Raw genomic sequence first — 26,840 nt, 5'->3', positions numbered from 1 at the left:
TCCTCTCTCCTTCCTCGCCACTCTCTCCCACACACTCATATATCGTCGCACGGCTGGAGTTCAGTGGGTGACTGGGGACGGCGCATTCTTTTTTGACAAGGTCTTGAGGAAGTTTGACCTCGAATTGGCCATGCATCGCGGACTTTTATAGGGGGAATATTTGTTTCTGGTCCCTAAAAAGCTGTTTCTGGCACCTAATTGCTGATCAGCCCCAAAATGCTTATTCGACCCTAATATCTGAATCTGGCACCTAATTGCTTCCACACAGCCTTAAGTTGCCAGATCGTCTAGTTGAACTCCGTATTTGCTGTTTGCTGATTCAGCACCAAAACCAAAACATCCAGCACCTATTTTATTCCACGTTTGCCTACCTAATTCGCGTAATCTTCCTGATTTTATGTATCCTAACAACATGAACGTTGCATTCGGTGATGTCAAGTGCCATTTTCGCCAGTGGAGATAATGATTAATGCCATTTCTAGCCAAAAGAGAATCACTAGCCAGCTATGGTGCAGCATAGCAAGACGCTCCTATACCAGCCCGCTATGTAGAGACTAGAGATTATTGCACCCTCCAGTGGCGTATCCAGGGGGGAGGCCAAGAGGCCATGGCCTCCCCCTTTGGGATCAGACATGCAAGTGGGCCCTTTGGGTCACTTGAGTGCAGTGACGTACCCAAGGGGGCCACGGGAGCCCCTGAGGTCCAAGGATAACTCAGGGGAACCAGCGTGACGAAGGCGTTATGGGTCTCCCTGCCTTAAAGGGACCCTCCCACCTTCAAAAAAGTTAATGAATTGGCACGAAAGTGATGTCGCTCGGTTCAGAAAGAGCGAAAACGAATATCTACCAAATTTCATCGAAAAATATTCACCGGTTTTCAAGATATTAGACTTTTACTTTTGTTTACTTTTTGGGATCTCCGCTGTTCCTAGCGACTTTATTTGAAAGTGCGGCATTTGTTGCGCGCAAAGCAGCATATACCACCGCGTGCTACCAAACGTTTTAGTAAAAGATTTAAAAATCGTTAGATCTCCGCTGACGTCACAAATTCTAAGGGGGCATACCAATGCACTAGCCCCTTAGAATCCGAAAACTGCAAGTTTGAAATTCCATATCTCCGAATTAACCCTCGCCGGCCGAGGGGGGGGGGGCGGGTGCCGCCCCCCCATAGGGTTTTTTCGCGATAGCTCCGAACACGCTGGCGATAGAGAGCTGAAACTTGGCATACCTGACCTTTGATCCAAGCCGCATCTTTTGACACCAACCGCATTTTTGAGTCAGGTCAGGTCACTGACCTATGACGTCATAAGTGAACCTCTGCACGGTCTTCAGATGTCGCAACTTCGCAACGCCCTCACTGCCAGAGGAGATGTCACAGGGAAATGAAACTTGCAGGATCTAGTATCCATTATGAGTCTCACAACTTGTATATCTCGGATTTTTCCTAAAGGTCATATGAGGTCAGGTCATTTTCGTGACCTCACCATTATAAGTCAATGGGGAAAAATGAAAACTGCTATTCTGGCGCCGGGAACGATCTCCAACTATCTCAAGCACACAGAATCGTGATTTGATGCACTCCTTGCAAGGTTAGATGCGTCACTTTTGCAATGTTGACCTTCCGTGACGTCATTTATGACGTCATCAAGGTCATATTAGTTTTTCGTCAATAACTCCCGATCAAATTGAGCTAGCGAGTTGAGAAAGCCACCAATGGACTCAGGAAGACCTGCCGAATCGAATGATATGCGACATGACCTCTTTCGACCAACTTCGTGACCTGGGGGTGCTGACCTGACCTTGACCTGAGGTCAACACCCTAAGTTGACCTGACCCGAACAAAAAGTACATCATTCGACGCGCCTGAGCAAGGCGAACACGATGCTGCCAAAATCGCGGCTCTGCGGCCGTTTTTTGCGAAGTTATTCACCAAAAACTGAACCGTACCCTGGGGCACTTGACCTGACCTCAGAGGTCACCGGTTGACCTAGAACCTTAAAATCGGGTACCAATCTCTGCGTCTCGTAACGGCGCACACGCTCGTTTTTTTCCGCGACGCGCTAGCTCCACCAGGGGCGAAACGGCGAGGGGGGGGGGGGTCGTACCCGCCCCCCCCCCCTCGGCCGGCGCGTATGTAGAAAACCAATAGGTCCGGCGAGGGTTAAAGCATTTGTCGATGTTGTGAGTGCCCAAACCGATATTTGCAGGCCATGGCCACCAATTTGGCTATCTCAACTCAAAACTAATGTTAAGGTGGGAGTGTCCCTTTAATTCCAGTACTACAGAATGTCTTTTACTCGAAAAAAAAAAACAATATCAAAGAGCGATATCTATCACAGTCACAAACACAGAGGGCCCCTAACTACCTGAGAGCCCTGGGTACCTGAGGGGCCCCCTGGTTACCTGAGGAGCCCTGGTTATCTGACGAGCCCCTAGTTACCTGAGGGGCCCCTGATTATCTGAGGGGCCCGTGGTTGTCCGAGAGGTTCCTGGTTGTCTAAGGGACCCCTGGCTACCCAAGGGGCCCCTGGTCACCTGAGGGGTCCCTGGTTATCTGAAGGGCCCTGGTTACCTGAGGGCCCCTGGTCACGGGACCCCTGGTTACCTGAGGGACCCCTGGTTATCTGAAGGACTCCTGGTAAAGGACCCCTGGTTACGATGGCCCCTGGTTACCTGAGGGGCCCCTGGTTACCCGAGGGGCCTCCGGTTACCTGAGGGACCTCTGGTTATCTGAGTGGCCCCTAGTTACCCAAGGGGCCCCTGATTTCCTGGATGGCCCCTGGCCAGTCATCTGAAGAAGCCCTGGTCACCTGAAGGGTCCATGTTTACCCGGGGAGTACCTGGTTATCTGAAGGGATTCTGCAGTCACATGAAGACCCTTAGTTGCCCGTGGAGTCCCTGGTATAACCGGCCTTTGATTATCAGAGGGTCTCCTGGTCACGGTAACCTGGTGGGCCCCTGATCAATTGAAAAGCCTCTGCAGTCACCTGAGAGGCCCCTGATTGCCTTAACGGCCCCTGATCACTTGGATTCAATGACATAGCCAGGGGGCGAGGGACACGTGTCCGTTATGTGGTTTAGGGTCCCCTCGGGCCCGAGGGGCCCTACGGTGCCAATTTACATCAGAGGGTCCGCGCTGGCCACGCTTCAACTGGAAAGGAGTGAAAGGACACCACGGGGCTTTTGAGAACACGTCATGGGCTCTTATGTAGCCACACTTATCTCCAGAAGGGCCCCACCCGAGGTTCTGAAGGACCTTGCCGGCCTCTGAGGGCCCTTGCCGACCAATGAGGGATCAGCTTTAAGGGCCCCACACCTGTTTGTTATTCCCCCACGGCCCACACCAGTATTTCTTGAGGGCCCTTACAATGGCGACTGGGAGGGCCCTCACCGGCCACCGCCACCTCTCAGGGTCCCACACCAGCGCCTCTTAACGGCCTACATCGGCGGCTCTGAAGGCCCGCTCACCGGCGCCTCCGAGGGCCCTATACCAGCGCATCTAACGGCCACTTACCAGCGACTCTGAGGGCCTCTTACCGGCATCTCTGAGGTTCCCTTGCCGGCCTATGAAGGGCCACTAGTAACTTTCAGGGTCCCATACATGCCTATGACAGCCCCTACCAACGTCTCTAAGCCCTAAGGCCCCCACAACGGCGCCTGTGTGGACCCCACACCAGCGCATCTGACGGCCTTTCATAGACACGTCTGAGGGACCAACACCGGTGACTCTGAGCGGCTCGTTCGCTTCGTTTCTTCAGTGGCAAAGAACCGCACCTGTGCGTGGGTTTACCACTGGGGCCCCTAAGGTAAGGGTGGGGCCCCCTTGAGCAGGTTTGGCCTCCCCCTTTTCAAGATCCTGGATACGCCACTGGCACCCTCAGCCATTTTAACGTGACAAGTTTGGATCCGTCACTTCCAGCCAGGCTCTCAGGTCATAAACTGGAGTAAAGCAAAATGTCAACTCTGAACAGACATGCCACACAACCGGCCTTCTTTTCAATATTATTAGCTTTCTGCAATCATCGTCTAACTCCATCTCGATCAAACGCAGCATCCGGTTTCTACAGGGGCGTTTGACTGACCGGCCGGCGGCCACACAATAACCAAAAACAAAATCAAAGCTTCATGCACACATATGCCATACGTAAGAAACGGATGAAAAAGGCACAACCACGGCACAACTCTGCGCGGCAAACAACGGACAATGTCCCACGCAAGATCCCGCGTTTCTTCAGCGGCCTTGAACGGAATGAAAAAATTACATTTCTTTTTTGGAGCTATTTGATGACGTCAAAAAATACAATGCCCGTTTTAATGGTCAAAATCGAGACAATTACTCACAAAAATGTTTCCCTTTAAGCAATACAAATAAATGCTTTTAAATATTTAAATGACATTGTTTTTTTCAAACAAATTAATATTATTTGCTTACTTAAACGTCATATACAATGCTGAGATCACTACGGGGCTGTCTTAGAGTGTAGCTGCACTGGCAACCTTTAGGCTAGACTCCAGGGGTCATTATACCAGAACAACATGATTCTACCAGCCAGTTGTTCATTTTTCTACTAGATTGGTGCTACGCTCAGCATTTAGGTGCCAGATTCAGAAAAAAGAATAAGGCGTACCGATGAATAGATGCCAGAAACAGCTAATTAAGGTCATTTTCCATGATTGGTGCTGGTATCCACCAAATAGGAGCTGAGGACCAATTTTGGGGCGAGTCAGCTTTTAGGTGCCAGAAATAGCTTTTCTGGGACGCAATTAAATGGCGTCCCTTTTATAGACGCTTATCGCAATTGTGATTTCGGTGTAATCTCGGTCGCCAAAGTTATAATACAAACGGCAGCTCTAATGGTGTCCTCTGGGTCGGACTGGGTCGCTCGGCAGCTGTGGGGGGGGGGGGAGGGGGATCGGAAGCTGATATGTTCCGGATAGACAACTGATGGGGCTTGGGTGAGTTTAGTTCGGCAGCTGATTGGTTTTAGGCTTGTCTGGGTCGGCAGCTGATTGGGCCTGTAGCTGGCTTTGTCTGGGTCGGCAGCTGATTGGGTCTGGGATTGGGCTTTTTTGGGTCGGCAGCTGTTTGGGTTTATCTGGGTGGGCAGCTGATTGGGTTTTGGCGGGTATTGGTCGGCTGCTCCAGGACAATAAGTGACGTCAGGTACCAGTTCTCACGACTGACATTTTTTGTGGACGTTCAAGTTTTTGACTAGCTTACCTATAGCACCGGATCATTTTCACTGTCATATGTTATTATCTTGACATGTGGTATTCGTGTACCTATATAACGAAATCAACCTCGATTTATGATTTGCATTTCAGCATTTCTATATTGCTGGATGTTCTTTGCGTATTTTATCAATCGTCTTTGCAAGGTAATGCTTTGCTGATATTCTCGTACGCAACACATGTTGCGAGTAGTTTGTGGTGCCCATCAGACGAGCTGAGCTTGTGACTGATGGAGGAAAGCACTGCTGAATGTAGTCAGACATGTGGTGACAGGTGCTCAATCTTAACCACTCGATACTGATATTTTCTAACGACGCATCATTTCGCAAGGCTGTTTGGAGAGCTATTTCGTTGTTTTGCCGGTGTCTGTTCTAGATCCCCATCATCATTGTCATCCGTGTTTCTCAGATATCACCTCAATCATGACCATTTGATACGTCTGATGCAGATGATAGGCGTGCGTCATTGACATCGTGGAACCTGCCGTTCGCATTATTATACAATTTCGGTCTCTGGACTAACAGTACCAACTGACGGTATTGATCATATAATCCACCACCATGCCTGAATCCCCGGCGCGCCCACGCGGTAGGTGGCTGCGGTCCGGTCGTACAAAAATACTCGGGCACACGGTAACGCGGTAATTACCGACGCTAATACGGTGCACGCCGTCCCTGTCGTTTGACCCCATTAATCTGACGATTTGGTCCGCACTGATCCGGGCGCAATCCGGCACTCTCTCATTCGGTAATGGACTTTGACAGAGGCGCTCTCCCGGTTTGGACTGAAATCTGCCGCCTCACTGCAGCTAGGCGTTTATCTTGCAGTAAGGGAGGCATCAGAGACAGAAAATGAAAACTTTCCCGACCTGACCTGACCCGACCCAACCTAACTGAGCTACCCTATTGTAGCTCCGTAGACAGGCGAAGTAACTGACAGCTCCTCGGCTACGCTTGTAGTTTATAGTTGTAATTCACCCGTTTCTATCGCCTATCATTGTAATCATTTTATCCGGCGCGCTGAGGCCGTTCCAAGTTGGGAGCGCCGCATGGTTTTTTGGCCGAAATCTGTTATGTCGAACGATGCTGAGCGGCAGCGCCGGCACGCGCGCCGGTGCCCTTGTTGCCCGGGCCGGTCGGCGCGCGGCCGGACGGGCGGCGCGGCGGGCCGCGTGCAAGAGCGGCCGACCGGCGCCGTCGTCGGAATCGATAGTGCGCGCCGTCGAGCGTCAGTCGTCCGTCGTCGTCGTCGGCGGCGATCGGGCTGCTGCGGCGGCGGCCCGGCGGCGGAGATGCCAGGAGCTGCGCACGGTGAGTGCCCGGTCCGCGGTCCGACCCGACCCGGTCCGACCCTCGCCCCGACCCGTGTCCCCGTCACGTCCACCCCTCCGTCGCGGTGACCGATGGCGGTCACGCGCCTGCTGTCCTGTCGACTAGCGGTAATCTGTGGCCGGCGCCGCTCGTCGGCCGTGTTTTACAACACCGTTGACGGGCCGACAATTGACTCACGCCATCCGTGCGACTAATGGGGTGGTCGCACGCGTGCTGTCCCGCGCGCTCAGTGCGCGACACAGCTGTGATCAGACGGCGTGCCAACTCTGATGGGCGGTGGTTCTGGCCGGCTGTGTGATCATTTTTCCATATTCTGCAGATGTATGCTTTATAAACGGTGGGTCTGGCAGGCCGTGCGACAATTATTTCATATTCTGTGGGTGTCTCTCCTTGTAAAGCTTTTATATATAAATTGAGCTCGAGTGATTAAATTGACGGATTGACAGAGCCAGGGCCCTCGCTAAGCAGCGCTTGTTGCTAAGATCCTGACTCCTACCGTCCGGCAGGTGAGGGGATAATTAAGATGCCGAACTTAAGTGTGCCCTTCAAAGCTGGGCACGGCCGGTTAATCCCTAAAAAGGTCGGACAGGTTGATTCCTTCTCCAATTTTGAGCATCGCCGGTGAGAGGTGTTTCCCTGTTCCCCTGAGCTATCATTTGGCTTGATGATTGTGATTTGTGCGTGGTCAAGGTTTTCGGTTTTCCGCTTGTGTCATGCATATTGTCGTAACAACTTTATCCTACCTTCATCCAAATGAGCATTGAGCTATGGATAACACGGGGAAAATCGATTCTGCAGTAGCACTTTGCTCTTTTCTGAAGTATTTGTCTACCTCCAAACGTCGTCATTGCTTAGTTCGGCTAAACATGTGTTCCCTCGCGTGCCGTCTCCAGCATTGTCCTCTGATGGTCCTTTGTGGCTGGCTGTCCGTTGCCATTATTGTCTTTCGGTCAGTTATCGGGTACACCTGCCACTGTCTCAAGCCGACGGGCCATGTCGATCGCCGGAAGCGGCACTCGAGTCTGTCTCGTGCGTGGGGCGAGGACGGCCGTTGGGACAGGCAGTCGATCAGCGACATGGTCGGCTCCGACTCGACCGTCCAAGGCACTGTGTTCGCTCAGCTCTCCCATGGGAGGCATCGGCTGGTGTTATCCGTTCTTACTCCGTGAAGTCAGTGACGGCATGTGATCTTGATAGATATAAAATAGATTTCATGGCAACTGAATGCTAATGCCGTGTGATACTTCAAGTGTAATATTCACTCCTATTACAGGTTTTCAGGTTTTGCTTTATCATTGAAAATCCTAGACATCGGACGAGGTTATACCAAGGTAAAATCTCTAAAAAGCATCGCCGCTGTGGTATTTTATTCATTTCTTTTTATGGGGGTTTTCCCCATATTTCAAGAACATCTAACGCTCAAGAGCGCAACATATTGATTTTCGCTGATGTTTTCATCAACGATCCCCAGGGACGGCCTTGCTGTCTTTTGTGTTCCACAAGCCTGTTGCCTCCAGTAAATCTAATTTATATCGCTTCTATTGTCAGGCAAGGACTCTGACGTGTCACACCGATTTACGTAATCACATTTCTCGCGAGCCGCGGGCGATGCGGCGCTGTTGGTGCGCCGCGTTAGGCGGTGTAGCCAGTGGTGCAGCTGGTGTTGCATTGGTGCCGCCGTGCGTGCTGCGCCAGGATCTGTCGCGTCAGTGAAAACACCCGGTGTGCCAGGAGTGGCACCGATCGCCGACGGACTCGTTCCGTCTCTGTCGCCACACGAACCGGTCCCGGCCGGCTGCCAACCCACACCGGCTCCCGGCGTTGGCCGCGAACGACGTCCGTCACTCGACCAGCTGAAGGGGGCGAGCGCTAATCGCTGTCATCTGTCCGCCCACCTACCGCCGGCTGGCGAACGACGCTGGCTGGCTGTTTTTGCGACAGCCTGCCGAGTAGGATCGGTGTCGCAAGTGCTCGATAAGTGGGATTTTGCGTCGTCTTTTTTTGCCAGCTCGTTGATGCAGATGACAATGGATTTGGAAGATGTCTCTTCTTGGAGATGTTTTCTGCGAGAGTCACGTATCTGCACTTGAAGCCCCTGTTGAATCGTTATGAGATGGATAACGGGAACCGTTATTAATGTCGGACCTGTCGAGACTCCTACGTCAATATTTCATCACGATTTCAGCAGCGTTCGTGGTCATAACTTGGTATAGGACTTCTGCGGCAATGAACAGCAGCTGAGATAGCTGCCGCTCGTGACCGCCATAAATAGCCCTGAGGGTGAGCCAGTCTCCAGTTCAACAGGCGAGCGGAGTGGCCGGCCGACAGCCCCAGGTCGGCCGGCCGGCGGCGCGGCGGCACCTTTCCAGTCGCGGCACGCGCCTGCCGTGACGTCCATCGCGTCCGAGTCGAACGGCGCCGGCCGCGCCTCTGACGACCCGGCGGTCCGTGGGCCGCCCACGGGCCGCCGCTGACGTCAGGAGCCGCCCAGAGACCGAGAGCAGTTCCTGCCCCGGCGACTGTCTTTTGGGCATAGTGACCGCGAGACGTAACCGTGGTGCCACAGCCGTGCCTGGCCGATCGCAGCAGATATTCTGAATGTAGCTCACCTGGAGACTGGGTGCCTTTGATCTCCCTGGTTTACATTGGAACTCAGATTATTGTGGTAAAAATTCGATGTAAGACGAATTATAGAGCACGTAAGGGATACAGAGGCCAGTTCTACCAAATGTAAAGCGCCGGCTGCTGTTATTTTTATTCGCAAAAGTCGCCCGCACGTCTCAGCAACCGCGCAAAAAAAAGCTGATGTGAAGAATATCAGGCGGGCAGGTATTATTTTTCACATCAGCGGTTATTTGTTCGCGTGGAGGGCGAAACTCGTGGGCGTCTTTAGGCTAAGGCAATTGCGGCCGGTGATTTTTCTGTTGTAAAAACTGGGATCAGATCCAGATATGAATAGATGCGCATATCAACTTATTGTGACTTTGTCGCTTCACTGCAGTTGAGGGTAAACAGATTGCTGACCGTACTTTCATGCTTACAAGTTACATTACACGGTATACCCGATCTGAGGCTACTTCGGGTGGGACAGGGATGGGAAGCAGTTACTATTATTTTTCTATAATTCACTTGTTTAATTGTTAAATTGATGAAAACTTTCCATTGTTAGGGTTTTTTCAGAGTATTTCCAATACGGTTCGATTGTCAATATTGAGCCCATAAGGCACTTCAATTTTGGTTTTCCGAATTGTTCAAGATTTTAAGTAATAACTGCACGCTTGATTTGCACCTCATTCAATTACAATTTCAGAACTGGTTTTTACGTCTGTTTACAATACTCGTAAGTTCGAGTGTTTGACAGAACCTATCACCAGAGCACTTGGCGAGTTCTTTGTTGTGGGCGGACCCTGTAGTTTTGCAGCTTGTCATCGGGAGGCGCACGGGGCTGTGTGTCCACGGCGCATCTAATGGTGCCTAATGACGTTCGGCCGACACAGTCACGCGCCGCCTTACCACTCACTTCCACGGGAGGTCGACGGTGTGGTGTGCCTCATGGATGGGATTATGGTATCCATAGGTATCTACTTACGTATGGATAGTGGGCTGGGTACTCTGAGATAGTGCACTGTAGATGGGGTGGTCTGCGCCTTTACAAGTCAGTTATTGTTAAGATATCTAATAGTTAGGTATAAAATTTGCGGAGCTAAAAATGTCTGGAGTTTTTGCAGCATCTGCTGATAGGATAACCTACAAATTACAATATATGTCACTTCCGATGATTCGTGTTCACGACGCGTTACCAATCCAATCAAACCAATCAAACCCAATGTACTTAATTTCGCGGTCAGGTTTTCGTTTTTTAGCATGTTCGTGACGTTTCCGTGTTTGCCGCGTTTACGTAGTCTGTGTCAGGTGGCCTTGGCAGGCCATGTATCGAGCGCATATCGCTGTTTCACGTGTGATCGGCCTCCACCGTGCCTGGGAGGCCTTCCATGTTGCATGTGGTTCGCTGCGGTGCCCTGACCGCGACCACGGGTCAGTATGGTAGGTATGCGCACTTGCGCATGACTGCTGTTCTGATAAATGTTTTATTCGCCGCTGAGCCTACCAGAAATTCATAGCTCGCTCTGGGCCCGGCAACTCGCGGTGTTATTGGATAAAGTTGTCTTTCTTGGTATGGAATATGCTCTATACAAGGGGATTATCTACGGGTCGGATAATTCCGGTGCACTGGCTCCCAGTCCTTGCTTGTTTCACCGTCGCCTAAGACCATTAATTTCAGCTGAATAGCTGATAGGGTGAATAGCTGAATGCCGGGGTTGCCTTTGGCCGCCGTTTCACGCTCCCACACTGAGGAGATTAGGCGTGCAATGTTGTATTTACTCCGCGAGACTAGATTGGACTAATGCTGAATTGCATGGTACCCTTGGAACTGATATACGTAATATCGTTATTTACGTGTTCTACGTATCGCCTTATTTCCATTTGATAATCGGTTATCGTGAACTTTTTTAGAAACACAAATCTTGAAAAGTTTTGAGGCTGATTTTTTTTAAGGTCATATGAATATTGATTAATACTACAGCGCATTGGCCGTTAAAAGATAAATATCAACTTGCTATTATACATAGCCTAGTGACCAGGGTTTGCTTGTTGAGTGCGGCGCGGACCGGTCCGGCTGAAAGTGTCACCGACCAACCGGCCCCGCCCCGTTCCGTGTCGCCGACGGGCGGGGTGTGGTAATGGCACCGCTCCTGTCGCGTTAGGCCAGTGATCAGTGTCCGTCTATTGATGGCCGGTGCCGGAGACACAGGGGCGCGCCCGTACCGACGCTGCCTGATTGTTGTCGGTTATCGACCTGTCAGCTGGTCGTTTGTCACCTGAACTTGAGACAAATCACCGCCGACACAGCGCCGACACAGGAGAAAATATCGCCGGAATGAACAATGTCGTATAGTGGAGTGTACCCGGTACACCATGTCATCTATTACCGACACTAAAATGAATACCAATGTGGTATCCATAAACCCGGACAAATCACTTCGGTGTTCGACCTGTCGTCAAAATAAATTATACCCGGCCAGTACTCGGTAAATGGTCGGTGGGCGGTGGTTGTTCGACCCTGTGGGCGGCACTGGCGGCCTCACCGCCAGGGCAGCTCTGGTCGGACAGTCGCACTGCTGGCGTCACGCAGACACCACTGACGCTCCAGTCCGGTGATATGTTACTCTGGTCCGGTGTCGGTGTTCAGTCTGCAACTCGCGCAGGTCTTCCGCTGTTCAGTGCGGGCCGCGGCCGCGAGTCACTGGACGGGTAGACTGACCCGCAGCACACCGGCGCCTGACAGGTAGGCTGGCCCGCAACACACGCCATTCGCCGGCGCGGCGGACCGCGGCGCGCCGCTGCTTCGTATCTGCGGCGCCCGGGTCCAGGCCGTCTTTGGCTCTGAGCTGGTTACAACGGCCAGGCGCATGGCTTATCCTTATTGATGATGGGTTCGATAACAAATAGGCCGCCATCGCCGGCCGGGCGCCGGCAGTTGCCGCTAAGCGCGGTGATTTACAACGGCTGACGGGGTGGCCTACGACGTCCACCCTCGTCGGCCATGGGGTCCGACAGCGCCGCTGGGTGGGACCGCGGGGGTGGGCGGCAGAACCACACACAGACCGGGCCAGGCACATTGTGGTGTGACATTTGCCTCTGCCGAATGGTGCAGCCGTCGCCTATTTGGCGGGAGTAATTATGCTAGTTGTTGGCGGAATGGGCGTTACAGGCAAAGTTTGGGCAAAATGACGCCTGATTATGCTAAAAGGCTCGGTTGAATGTGTCGATGTGTCTGCTGTACTAAAATGCTTGATATTGTAAAATCTCCAATTAAAAATTTGGTACGAAAGAATCTTCCGATTTTGCATTGTTCAATGCTCATCCGTGGACAACGGTATTCGCGAAAAAGTAAAATTTTAAATAGGAATGGTGAGTTGAATCATCTATGACCAAATTTTATGATCCTAATCCTTGGTACCTACATATTATAGGTAGGTAACTTGAAATTGGATCATTAGATACACTGATGGTGCTAAAACTGAAATAATTATTGGAGCTTACGTCTTGGATTAACCTGCTCAGGCAGTTAACTAAGATTCGTACGCAAACTGAAGAACAAAACCGAAGAGTTCTTCCGCAGTATTCATGTCCCACGTTTTCAAAGGTACAAAAGGTAAGTTGGTGTGCCTTCTGGGCGCAGTGCTTCACTAGTTAACGTGCCTGCTGCGTTTGCTATATCGGCGTTTGTGGCGTGTCATAGGGTCATTCGTTGTTCCATCAACGCTGGAGGGGCGACTTCATGCAACAATGAGGGACTTTGACGACCCCAAATGGCTAAGTGTTTCTGCAAACGCGAATAGCGATTGAGCTGTGCCATTTCCATGGGTTTAGTGCGTGGTGTTTGTGCTTGTGTTCTAAGAGCCGTACATTGATTTTAGGAGCGGCCTTTCACATTGTGATGTTCGTGCAAATTATTGAAAGTGCGCGATGCTGAGGCATTTTAAGTCACTATGGTTTTTATTAGTCAAACACAAACGGTGTTTTCCTTAAAGTATTTGGTGTTTGTTTGCATTGACTGCCCTGTATTTGCTTATAATACCTACAGTATTTTCTGATTTGTTCTGACGAAGGTTGTTTGAAACCGAAACGTCAATAAAAGTAAGTGCATTTAGTTATTTGTTGGCTCCACCGATAACCTCATAACACTACAGTATTTTGTTTTGGTTAAATTGTGGTTAAACAAAACCATTGACGGTTTGTGCATTTGTTTCAGGAGTCTGACCGACCCGTCACCATGGGCTGGCCGGTCAGTGCCGGATTGATGAGAGCTCTGCTCAGCGTGGCCATCACCACCACATTCTTCGTCAGGTCAGTCACCATTCCTGTCTCAATCCGCGTTACGGCTGACCAAGAAGGACGATTAAAAAGAACATTCATCTGAGTGTGAACATGAGTTCCTATGAACACATACCTTACTGTCTCAGAATCTGCATATCAGTATTCCGACCAGTATTCAAGGATTTACCTAAATTCATTGAAATATGGTAACAATGGCGTCACTTAGATTACGCTTTAATTATCTCCATTTTACCAGTCATCGTATCATTGCCGTGAGGTCTTCATGTCTGTTGACTTACACCATTTTTTCGAGAATGCTGCACTGCGGGCACGCTAATTTTCCAGACTAATAACCATAAATATTAGGGAGCCTTATAAGTCTTGTTTACCGGCCAACTTCGTCACATCACGCCAAGTTTAAGCGCTTTCGTCTTATGTGATAAACTTAGAGCCGACTTTCACCGGAAACTATCAGAAACGGCCTTCGGAGTGGAACAGAGAAGCACTTATCTCCCAGACTGATGGGTCCGATCGGAACTGAGCCGTCAGTGATTCCGTAGGTGTGTGGGGAGGAGGGGGGTGGTGGCTGTAAGCTGTACACTTTATTCTTGCATTGTAGATATTCTATGAAACGGTTACCTTATTGGCACACGGTCTTGCGTTTTGTAACGAAGATAGGGAAATTATTTAGAGTTGCAGAGCAGGGATCCAATGTAGGAGCATGGGAAACAGCGGTCGATGTTTGGTATATTATCTCTGCTGCTTTAAGCACTAAATTTAAATTGTGGGCTGATCTCCGATATACTTTCTCGACTTCAAATATAAACCAGTCTTAGAAAAGGGCCATGGATCCCAGTCACTAGATTGCGGAGACTATCACCTGGGGTATCGGGGTCAGTTCTTCGACAGAGCTCCTACAATACGAGGGGCGTTCAAAAAGTTCTCGGCCCGACCATGAAGGAGCAGAGATACGACGTCGACTCATTAGACCAAAAATGTTCATTTAGTCAAATAACCAGCGTTAAGACAAAAATATTTCGCGCAGCGCTTCGCGAGAGGCCCCTGGGTCTCCATAGCCAAGTGGGTTTTGGACGCATCTGGCACGTCCAAGACGGCTGCTTTTGTCTCCTTGCTGTCAGCGAAGTTGCCACTGCTAGGCAATTTCCTTATGTTGGGGAAGAGGTGGCAGCCTTAGGGTGCAAGGTACGAAGAAAAAAGTGGCTGTGACAACAACTCGAAGCCACAGCTCACTGCTTCGCTGATCGTCACCCTGCTCATGTGTGCTGGTGCGTGGTCCTGGATCAGGCGCACACTTTTAGTCAGCTTCCCTAGTCTCTCCTTGATATCTGCTGCTCGCTACTGTTATCGAAGGGAGGTGTAGCATTCATCATTAATTGTGCGCCCCTGTTTTAGAAAGTTAACGAGCAGAGCCCCGCCATCATCCAAAAATGCAACCACTGTCACCTTGCCGTCTGACTTTAACACGTCGCACACATTTGGTGGCCTTTACTCAGTGTGCTTCCACTTGTGCAACTCGGTCACGCCCTGAGGGTCAATGTGTGACACCCACAATCCCTCCACGGTAACAAGTAGTTCAATGAACTCTTTTGGATCTTCGATATAGGGGCCAAAATTTTCGCGTTACGCCTCCTTTCGAGTTTGCCTTTCCTATGCAGTCAGCAAACGGGGGATGCATCTTGCAGAGATCTTAAACATATTAATACGCTGTCGAAGAATGGCTTTGAGGAACCTGATAGACAACTCCGCTTCTGCTACATTGTTTCAGACCAGAACATTTGTCATTTTTTTACAAAGAAGTGCTTATTTTTCATATTTTCTTGAGTCAATGCTGTTGATGGCTGGCCACTGCGGGGGTGACCATTAATGATCTGTTGACCAAAATTGAACAGAGATGCCCACTTTTTGACGCTACTGTAAGAAAGACAAACCTCAACATGTGTTGGCACTAGCTTTTCGTAAATAACGTTTGGTGCATTTTTCTGCAATACATGAACCAAATCACTGTTCTATTCTGGGTGTCACCCATTCTGACCGGGAATAGCAAACTATGTTACGATTAATTAGCAGCCTGAACCAATCACAGGGCAGATTGGTTAATGGCTACGTAAGTGGACATCCCAATAACACATCATTGAACACACCGCGTTGTAGGCCGAAATTCCAACTCCTTCATGGTTGGGCCGAGAACTTTTTGAGCGCCCCTCATATATTGCCGCTGTCCGAACTGCTCACCGGCCGGCTACATAGATTGACCCGCATTTTGCATGCAACATCGTAAATTGCAATGACATTGAGGAATGAACACTGCAAAGGTTAGACATCAAGAACTATTCGTGGACTAACAGTGTTCATTTTGATTGTGCTGGTCGTTTATGTACTCGGGGTCAACGAGAGGCAGGCCCACGGCCAACTACCGCGCTGCGGCCGTGGATCTCCAGTAACCGTTTGTTTTCTGTGGCGTTTTCAGTGTGGTCGGCATCAACTTCCGGGAGAAGGAGAAACGCATCCTGGACAACATCCTGTCGCAGGGCAGCGGAAACTCGAGCGGATACGACAAGCGAATTCGACCTTCCGGCGTTAATGGTACGGACACGGGGCTGTATGAAGTGTGTGTGGGGGGGGGGGGGGGGTTATAAGGTCGAGTCTCATCCCCCTCAACCGTTAGGGGCCTCTCCTACCCTGGTTCCATCTTCTCCGGATCATCTCCTTCCGAGTCTATTGGTTGCGGGCGATCCGTGGTATCTTTTAGGATGTTGTCCGTTATCAAACCGCTTTACCCATTTGGTAATGTGACCCATACCGCATTGATCCATGTCCCACTCCGATTGCCACACTGGGTCTGTGGTCCACATCGACCCACATAATCCCATTGGCCTTTTTGCCCACACCAGTGTCCTACCAGTTTTATTACCAACATCAACCCACAAGATTCCTTTGCTTCTGTGACCCACACTACGTTGGCCCGCGCGCGGCGCCGCGTTCGGACGTGCGACACGCGCGGGCCGCTCGCCTCCTTACCTGGCGAGTGTGCACCGGCCTCCGTCTTCCCTGAGTGCTGAGGTGTGTTTGAGGACAGTGTGATAGGGAGTGTCAGTGGGGGCTCCTCCGAGTTCGGGGGCTGTCGAGTCGTCGGCTGTCTGGCGCCGGTCTGGTGGGGCCCGTGGTCGGTCCGGTCCGACCCTGCTGCGTCTCACTGCGGGGGCTGATTGTTTACACCGTTCAGCTGATTCGCCTCTACGGTCAGCTGAGCTTCTGGCCGTCAGCTGACCCGCCCGCGGTCAGTCTACCAGAGTGGCGGTCTTACCTACCCGGTGGGCCGAGGGCGCCACGACCCCTGTTGTCGGCCTGGGCCCGAGCCGTGGGCTCAGCTAACTTCGGCGTCTGACCGGTCGGCGGCGTTCTGCCTCCGGACCGACCCGATGGATCCGGACCTCCTTCGTCTGGTGCTGTTCGCGCTTCTGGTGCGGGTCTTCGCCTCTGCCGCCGCGCCGGCCTTTATCCCGTGGCAGCACCGTGCACCGGCGGAAACCGGCAGCTCTATCGCCGGCCGGCCGGGGCCGCTGCACGGACGGGCCGCGCGCTACGTGGGCTGCCTGGAGCCGTCAGCTGGCGGCGGCGGGTGTGTGGTGGCTGCGCGTACGGCTCGACGTGGCGGACGTGGCGGACGTGGACGTGCCAGGGGGAGACGTGCGGGCAAGCATCATCGAAGGGGACAGGGACGGACTTCGGGAAGGGTGCTCGGTGGGGCTGGGGATGGGGGTTTATGTGTTATCTCTCTTAACGTACAATCAGTGAAACCAAAAATTTTGTCATTGCGTCACGATCTCGATCATTTTAGCTGCGACATCTGCATTTTATCGGAAACCTGGCTGAAACCTGAGACTCTATCGAGATTTGTTAACTTCCCAGGCTACTCTCTAACACGGGCTGATCGCTCCGATGGAAGGGGATATGGGGGTGTCGCCGTTCTGTGTAAAACTGGGTTAAAAGTCAAACGGCTCCGGTCGGTGTGCAACTGCGGGTCTTGCAAACTTGAAACCTTGTGGCTGTCAGTGTCAGACTCTAGAGGTAGGAAATTCAGTTTATGCGCGGCTTATAGACCACCTCGCCCCACCAGTGCTCATTTATCAGCTGACTTCGACTGCTTTGAATCTCAATTTCAGCGTGTACTTTTAATGTCATCCGATCCCATTCTTATCGCCGGTGACTTGAACTGTGACTTGCTCGCTTCGAACTCGAACTGTGGTAGGGTCAGGCTCACAGACTTTTTACACTGTTTTAGTCTCCATCAGTTTGTCAACCAGTCAACTTTTAGAACCGGATCGCTTTTAGACGTTTTCATATCAGATTGCGCTACTTTAGTCCAGGATGTATGTGTTATGTCATGTCCATACAGTGATCACTCTTTTATCATAGCACGTCTTACCATACCAAAGATCCGAGCTCGACCCACCATTGTTTACTCTAGACGCCTTGACCGCATCGATACCGCTGTTTTTCATGACTCGCTCTGTCACACCGACTGGAGCCCGGTTTTCTCGCGTGTGGGATTGACGGATCAGTGGGCTGCCTTTACTGAGCTACTCTTACCTATCCTGGACTTTCATGCTCCCTTACGGTGTCTCAAATTTCGCAACCCCTCTGCACCCCCTGCCTCGGACACCACCCTGCGACTCATGGCACGGCGCCGTGGACTTCTTGCCCGAGAGGGCCGGACTCCTGCCTTCCTCACCCTGGACAAACAAGTAAAATCTGCTATACGTCGTGACGTTAAAAACGACATTGCTAGCCGGGTGAGGAGGCAGGGTCCGGCCTCCACCTTCCGCAACCTTCGGCAGGTGATCGAGGGCAAGAGGTCCACTCAGCGAGTCGTGCCTGAGGCCACCCCCAACGAGCTGAACGATTACTTTGTGGGGGTCGGCCCTCGGGTCGCGGCTGAGGTCCGAGACAGGGGGGAGCCCCTTCCTCTTCCTTGCAGACTACCTAGAGTAGGCGCCTGTGCACTCACCTTACAACCTATTTCCCTTCACTCTCTCCGATGTGTCCTTTTTTCCATGAAAAATTCCTCTTCTTCCGGCTCCGACGGTGTCAGCATCCGGATCCTACGCCTCTGTTTCGACTCCATCGGTCACGTCTTTCTCTACTTTGTCAACACCTGTCTCACAACCTGTGAATTTCCCGCGTCCTGGAAGCACTCTATCGTCCACCCCATCCACAAAGCGGGCAATCCTACTGATCCATCCAACTATCGACCTATCTCAATTGTTCCTGCCTTTGCCAAACTTGTAGAAAAAGTTGCTCAGCAGCAGCTGTACACCTACATGTCTGGCAACCATCTATTTTCCTCATCCCAGCACGGTTTCCGCTCTTGTCTCTCCACAGAAACCGCGCTCGCCACCGTATCCGATCACATCCTCTCTGCCACCGACCGTCAGGAACTCACTCTCCTATGTCTCCTCGATCTCTCCAAATGCTTTGACGTCATCGACCACTCAAAGCTACTATCCAAACTTCAAACCTATTCTATCGATCCGACCTGGTTTTCCTCTTACCTCCGTGGCCATTCCCAATCAGTTTGCACAACTGACGGGCGAGGAAACCGAGTCCTCTCCGATCCTCTACCCAATCCTATCGGCGTGTTCCAAGGATCCTCGCTGGGCCCGCTCCTGTTCCAAATATTTGCCAATGACCTCCCTCTTTTCGCTCCCGGGGCGCACGTGGTGCAGTACGCTGATGATACCCAAATTCTACTTTCTGGCAAAAAAGATTCCCTCCCTCATCTCATCGCCACTTTAGAACAAATTTTGGACTCTTTTGATGCCTGGTTTCATACCAACGGCTTAAAAGTTAACACAGCTAAAACTGAGCTCATAGTTTTTGGCTCGCGCCAAAATTGCCGCAGCCTGGATCCCATCTCAATTCGGTTCCGTGAGGACACGATCCGTGAGGGCCCCACGGTGAGGAACCTTGGCGTGGTTTTCGACAAGCACCTCACCTGGGACGCTCACGTATCGGCCCTCGTCCAAAAATGCAACGGTATCCTCATTGGGCTGTCCCACGTGCGTCACCACATCCCTTGTGAACTTCTGCCTACTGTGGTCAGCGCCTTGGTCCTCTCGCACGTCCGATATTGTCTCTCGGTCTATGGAAACGGGTCGGACAAAAACACACAACGCCTCCAAAAAGTTCTCAATTTTGCGCTGCGCGTTGTGTCCGGCCGAAGAAAATTTGACCACATATCGGACGTGCGAGAGGAACTGGGCTGGCCTACCGCCCGTCAGTTGTACGAAATCCACTCTCTTAACTTCCTCCACAAAATACGCTGCACCGAAGAGCCGGATACTATGTTCTCCCAAATCCTGGCCAACTCTTCCCTTCGCTCACGCTCAACCCGGCGGGACACTGATCTGTCTCTCCCACGCGTGAGAACCGAAGCAGGGAGGCGGCGCCTGCTCTACAGCATAGCCCAGTTGTACAACCGTCTGCCCCATGACATTAGACATCTCCCTCTGGGAGCTTTTAAACGCTCTGTTTCCGAGTTGTATCTGCGTGTTTAAGGATGAATGTGTGATTTGAATTGTGTTCTGTTTGATGTGATTGATGAGTGTATCTTAACTTGTTTTTCCTTTTAACCGTGACGCGACACTCGGAATAGCCACTTTACTGTGGAGAGTGTTTTAACTGTCAAATACAAATACAAATACAAATACGTACACAGACCTGCAATACCGCACATGTGCTCACACAGATCCACAGTTTTGCTTATTGGTCCTGTGACCCACACATGCATAGCCCTTTTCCTTTATATTATTGTGGTGCTTATCTGACACTTGTTTGCCCTTTTATTTTCCTTGATATATTTTCCCCTATCGGCATTAAAAAATTGCTGGAATTTCATGTATTGTAATTCAGCAACAATAACATGTTGAACGAAATTAATATGCATACCACAGCATTTATTATAGATGAGAGAAAACAAATCAATCGGCCAGCTGTGCCATGAGATCGGTCGACGCCGTCTTTCTTCGGATTGAGCTGATGGCTGTTCCATGTCTCACGTCTCCTGCCTGGGATCACTGGTCAGTCGGTGGGTATTCCATGTCTGAGCCAACCACCGTGACCCGATCTGGGGTCGGCTGGTGGCTGTTCCGTGTCTCCAGGACTACACCGTTCGATCGGCCGTGTAGCTACAAGGCCGCACCGGGATACCTCAGGGAGGCCGTCAGGGTCAGTCGCTGAGGGCGGCTGTGGCGGCCGCGTGCCGCCCGCGCCACCGGGCGCTCCATTGACCCAGTGCGCTCGGTCGGGCGGGCGGCGGGCCGCTGTCGATACGGCATCCGGCCGTGAGTCGTCGGCAGGGCGCGCATCCCACCTCCCTGGCGGCCGGCGGCGGCTGCCCGCTCGGTTCCGGCTGGGTGCCGGGCGACGCCGTGATGCCGCGCTGACGGCTGGCCGGTGCGGCCCAGACCGCCGCTCGCTGCCCGCCGACCGGCGCCGGCTGCTGACGGTCGGCAGCGCTGCCCGGAGACGGATCAGCAGGGAGGGGAGCCGGGGTGCCGCCGAGGAAATGGACCGGCCCTGACTGAACACCGGTGGCTTCTGGGAGGAGCACCAACAGTGCGCCCGGAAGATCAATGAGCCTCTGCCGAGCAGTGGGGCGTAGCTCGGCTGTCGGCACCGAGCGCCGGCACGCGGCCAGGCTGGATAGTGGACCGAGCTGAACTGCGGGTCCGGGGATCAGTCCGAATGGCCGAACAATGATGATGAACCGAACGGTGGATCAGGTCGGAGCGATGGGGACGGATGGCGGCCGCCGCTGCTGAGTGGGTCCGGTGGGCGGCTGGCCGAGGTCGCCGGCGGCGGACTGGCGCGGCCGGCGCCGCGGCTGGAGACGGATGTGGCCTCGTCCATCGGCCGGCTGACAGGCGCGCCGGCCGGCCCTGTCCCGCGCCCGACCGGCGGCGGCTGGAGGCGGCGCCCGCGCGGTCACCGCGCAGACGGCCGCCGTCCGTGCCAGAGATCTTTCCTGATCTTGGTTCATGCCCTACTTACCTTCGTGACTGTTAGGAAAATTATAACACAAAAAGAATAAATTCAATTTATGAATTTAACGGGATTGCTTGTCAAATCATGAAAAATCAAGAGAATGACAAAACATATTATTTTCCCGAGAATGCTGCTGTTTTGGTCATGGAGTCAACTCTGTCAATTCATGAAAAGTTCTTTCGAGCTGGGGCTTGCATTTGCAGAGCGCTTTTCACGAATGTTTGTGAGCTGCCTTCTTTTGTATGCGATTACTGCTCCCACTTTGTGGAGGCACTCTGGACATCCACTTCATCGATAAACCTGACCTCAAAGTGGACGTTGTTTAATGCGCTCCAAGTTGGGCTCGGTTTCCAAGTTTTCACTTACAGTTGGCCAAGTTGGTTGTGCTGACCGGTCGGTGCAGTGGAAGTGACGTTCCGCTTCATTAGCCCGGCCGGGGACGGCCGTCGGTGATGAGGTGCGGTCAATAGTTGGACGGCAGGTGGCCGGCCTTTGTGGATCGGCCGTGCGGCTCTGTCCGTCTGTCCAGCCTCACGCCGTGTTGTGTGGCCCATTGCGGCTGGTCGGCGACTCGGCGGCTCCCGTGGGCCGTGGTGGAGGCGTGAGAGAGGGCGGAGTCGGCCGCCGACTGTTACCGATTCCCGCAGTGTGACGGACGGTGTCTGACTTCACGCCGTTGTGGGAGGGGAGGCTTGCGAGCGAATTGCAGCTACATTGCTGAACTGAAGGCGTCGGAAGCCGGCTTGCTAGTTTGAGACAACCAGCATTGTGATATGCAGAGTTTCAAGTCACCAAACTTGAGCCGTATATCAAACAAGGAATGAACTCTGAACTGTTTCCGATTCTATGGTACATGGTGCAACTTCAGTTAGTAGAACTTCTTTTGGACTGTGGTCTTGTTTACAGCTAGAATTGCGAGTCAAGTGCCGTAATATTTTCTGAGAATAGTCTAAGCCGGAGACACAATAGGCTAGTTTATTTACGTCAAGTTTTATACGATTCATCGCCTGCTACATCACATCTCCATATTTACGGTGTTGTAGCGACAGTCTCCAGTCCACCGAATTTGCCTTATCGAAACCACAGACAGCTCGCCTTCCAAAAGCCGGCGCTGTTCTAAATGCATGCTGTCGCTCAACCTGGCCTGAACGTCGGTCGTCCGGCTGCAAAAAGGTGCCGTGTCCGGTCTGTCGGTCCCAACGGCGGGGCTCCCGTCGGCGGCAGACGCGTCCGCAGATCGAACTGTCGACGCCAGACGGAGGCGGCCGGTCCGCGGCGCCGGCGTCTTTCAGTCGCCGGTTTCGGCTCTGGCCGCAGCGACTGCTCGCTGATTGGCAAGACGTAGGTATGTACGAACGGCGACGAGTTGTGTCACTGGACCGCGGCGGCCCCGGGCTGGCCGCACGGCTGGTTAGCGCCGGCCGTGCCGCGCATCGCTGACGAGCTGACCCCCTCCCCTAGTCCCACGTCGACCTCGCTGACGGCATTCGGTCCGAGCGGTCCGAACGACCCACGACCGTTGGGTTCAGTCAGCTGCTGCTGGTATCGGCTCGCTGGCGTGCTGTATAGTGTATAGGTGTCCATGCTTTACTATGACCCCTTCTCCGTTGGCGGTCTCTGTCCGATTGTGCGGATGCAACTGTTAGATTTACAGCCACGACAGCGGATTCTGCTATTGTCGGACCCGCCACTGTAGAGTCTGCTTCTAGCGGGGCTGATGCTGATGCTTCAGCTACTGTTTCTGTCTCGTCTCACCTTCGCCGATTGACGTGCGTGGCTGTGGCTGCGTGCGAGTCTGCGGCTGGGTCGGGTGCGAGTCTCTGCTGGCCGCGGCCTGCGTCCGTCGCTTCCCGGGTGAGCTGGCGGCGCTGGCCCGTCGGTGTCGGCGGGGAACGACTCCATCCGTCCACATCAACCGTCCGACCCAGCCGGCTGAGGGACACCGCCGCCGCCACAATTTAGGACACTCTCGCCGGACTCGGGCCACGATCAGCCGAGATTGGTGGTGGCCGCACTCCTGAACGCTTTCGGGAAACTCGCCCCGTGGCTATTGGCCTGCAATGGCAGATTTCGGAAACATTGCTGTGAAAAATTATCGGTGCAATGGGTCGTGGACCGGAGTTTCCACTTTGCGTCGGAAATATAGTCGCTGATAGTGTGGCGGCTCGGATGACGCCGGGCGGCCATAGCGACCCAGTATTGTCTGGTCGGCTGAGACTCCGCCATGGGAATAGAGCCGCGTCCAGACGGGCGACCACCGTGCAAAAATAGAACTAATTACGGCGGGGTGCTGAAAATTAGCCAGGCGCCGGGATATTCCTGGGAACAGATGTGGAGTTATATCTATAAAGGTGCAATAAAACTTGGCGCTGGATTACAGTGAGACATTTATCATGTCCATTTTGAATAGCGCTTGCTAGAATGTTTCCATTTCTGTTGAAATTATTTTCGGGGTGAAGTAATCCATTCCCCTTATCTGGTCTTCCCTATATCCTAGAGCGCGGATGGCTGTTCTTGGAGTTAACGAGTTGCGCACGACTGTACCGTGAGCGTCCTCGACCGTCCTCGACTGTCTTCACCGCCACTACTGCGGGTGACTACAGCTGGTTGAGACCAGCCGACCTGTGACGGATGAGCTGCCGTCCCGGATGGATGGCCCGAACGGATTGACGATCTTTGTGCTGTCGAGATCCAGACGTTGTTTGTGTTGATGCATTGTGCTGGTGATTTCAGTGGAGCAGGGTCATGCTTTCAAGAGCTGCTGAGGTTGATAGCATCTTATGACGCAAAACTTTGGATGCTAACATGTGCCATCGGTCATTCTAGCGTTATCAAGGAAAATATTTCAGCGCTTAGCATGGATGATGTACTTCGGACATTCATTCCGCTTCTTGCCACGCTTTGTTTCTCTACAGCGAAGAAAGGCTGGTCTGTTACGATTTCTAGATGTTTTCATCAAGCTGTCTTTTTCATCCGGCAGCCGACGGGCGAGTTGTTTGCTGGGTCATCAGAAGCCATTCCTGTGGTCAGCGTTTGGCGTCATCTTCATTCCCAGCGGTCCCTTTGGATCTGGAGCTGATTTGGCCGTAAGCCTGCCAGCTCAGACTCGCGATTTCAGGAGGAGAGAAGCCGGCCAACAGCTGCCTGGCATCAAAGGCCGCTGGTGCGTTAGTTATCCGACAGATGGGGCTCGATTGGACAACGGTAGCTGCGCTGTAGAGACGCCGGAGCTGGACGGACGGAATACACGAGTCTTGTTTTGTTTGAGTTCGTTTGCATCTTCGGCACACCGCTTGAAGCTGTTATGCCATTGACTATTCACTATTCAGTGTCTCTGTGGCAGATTTCTCGTGCCGGAGAGTTGGGTTAAATTTGGTAAGTCTCCAAAAGTTCACTCAATCGCTATCCGTCGAGCTGATCTTTTAACAACATTCGGTTTTCTATAAACAGGATCATCTGGATGTGATGGACTCAACTTGTCAAACTATCGAACCTGTAGACCTCTGGAACTTCGGCCTCTGGTATGCCGCTCTTGGTTTGAGGCCCTGTAAAACAAACATTTCTGTCGTGGGAATTTGACATTAGAACAAAGCGGATGCTATTAGTCCGCTTCATTAGTGCTTCCCTTGCATTAGGCAGGGCTTCTGTTGAATATTATTTTTTGTAAATAAAGTGGGAGTGATGACTATGGGAAGCGCTGCTATCCAAATGCCTGACAATTGTCTGGTCGTTACACATTATTAGGTGCTGGCTTTATTAATCGTCATATTCATTATATGGCTTTCATTCATTGAAGTTGGATGATGAGTTTGAAGCCAGATACCTTGTCCGTCTGCAGGCGCTGGGTAGTGGGTATCCGCTGACAAAAAATCGTAGCTCCTTTTATAAAAAGACCGTCCCAAATTCAACATTCATATGACTATGATCCATGTTATTCCCCAACCTATTGAGTATGACCTCTGTATCACTCTTTCGTCCCTCGCTCCGGCCCTTACGATCTCTGTGCTATTCCCTCCCCTCTCTCCCTCCTCCATTCCTCTGCCGCCAACGTCCACCGGTCGATCAGTGGCGGTGCGCGGCGTCAATCAGTGCCTACTACTGCCGACCGGCGGCTCGCAGCCCTCTCCACTCTCCATCGGACCGGCGCCGGTGCCGAAATACGTCTCCGAGCAGCTGCCCGGGGACCGTACCGGAGAAATACGGCCACCGGAGCCGGCTGTAACTCGGCCCGGCTCGGCGACCGTCGCGTATACCGACGGCTCGCGAGGCCCGCCGCGCCGGCGACGACGCGCACTTCCGATGGAGCGCAGCGCTGCGGCGGCCGCTGATGGGATTGGCCAGCCGGGAGCGCGGCGCGGTGACAGCCACTCGGCGCTGATTGGCTGTCGTGACACGGTGTCACCGAGGGACGACACTGTGTCACCGCGTCGGGAGGTGACGCCCGCCCGCCGCCGCCGCTGGCCCGGCGAGTAACGGGCTGGGCGGACTGAACGACTGCGGTGTCGTTTGCTCTGATTTTCTTCTTGTGGGTCAACTTAATTCGGTGGTAATTTGTGGCTCTTTCTAATAGGGATCCCGAAAGATAATTTGATGCCTTCTGACTTCTTTCGATTGATGTTGGCTTGAGTTGCCGTTCGGGACAGCCTGTCATGCGGTGCAGTATAACCTCAGGCGTTAACTGGCAGTGACATCTAGCGGCAGTAATGCAAACATGACCAACCAAAAGCTCGCTCTTATCTTTTGTCGCTCGTTTCGGTGGTGGATTCGTTGCCATTGCATTTTTTCTTCAATTTTACCAAATCGAACAAATGACCAAACATATTTCCGTCTCAAATTGGTATCGCAAATGCAGGCGTATCGATCTATTTGACAAAGTGTTTTGCGTACTGTTATGAAAAAGGGTTGCTTTCAGTTTTTTTTTTTTTGTCTAGACATGCGAGTGCTCGGACGTTTCGTTATTTTTACGATGCTTTTTGCCTCGTGTTTATCTCCCGTGCCACTTTGCATACAGTTTTTACTGCTCTCGGTGGCACGTTGCGGTCCATATCTTTGCCGCGGAGCGGTGTGGCGCACATTGTTATTCCTCTATCACCATCACCTAGTCAGCATCACGGTGAGCTGGCGGCGGTGTGCGGCACCCCAGGGTCTGCTCAGCGGAATGGCTCGGTTAAGGGCAAAACAGGCTCCACCGCAGCCGCGGTGATATTGGTCCCGCGGGCGTAAATTCAATCTGAGGAATTTGTGTTTAGTCGTTGTGGATGACATCCGTCATTTATTTGCGGTTCGAACGCCCTTTGAGGGTGCTCGGCGTGGCCTCGGTTTCAGAGGC

At 52.4% G+C, this 26,840-nt stretch overlaps 1 protein-coding gene across 3 annotated transcripts in view; it reads left to right on the top strand.

Annotated features, from left to right (window-relative positions):
• Positions 1 to 6,467: 6,467 nt before the first annotated feature.
• The window catches only part of LOC122365724 (glutamate-gated chloride channel-like), a 102,134-nt gene continuing 81,761 nt past the window's right edge, over positions 6,468 to 26,840 (top strand). For 2 of the 3 annotated variants that reach the window (XM_043337173.1, XM_043337174.1), the window contains exons 1-3: positions 6,468 to 6,541; positions 13,380 to 13,474; positions 15,933 to 16,048. In XM_043337173.1, the coding sequence (XP_043193108.1) occupies positions 13,401 to 13,474; positions 15,933 to 16,048 (190 nt within the window). In that variant the 5' untranslated portion in view covers positions 6,468 to 6,541; positions 13,380 to 13,400. Of the gene's footprint in view, positions 6,542 to 13,379; positions 13,475 to 15,932; positions 16,049 to 26,840 lie in introns of those variants that run through there. The other variant, XM_043337175.1, reaches the window with a different exon arrangement.

The sequence above is a fragment of the Amphibalanus amphitrite genome, unplaced genomic scaffold (assembly GCF_019059575.1).
Source record: "Amphibalanus amphitrite isolate SeventyFive unplaced genomic scaffold, NRLGWU_Aamphi_draft 000759F_arrow, whole genome shotgun sequence".
Classification (NCBI taxonomy): domain Eukaryota; kingdom Metazoa; phylum Arthropoda; class Thecostraca; order Balanomorpha; family Balanidae; genus Amphibalanus; species Amphibalanus amphitrite.
This window is presented reverse-complemented; position numbering and strand designations above follow the sequence as displayed.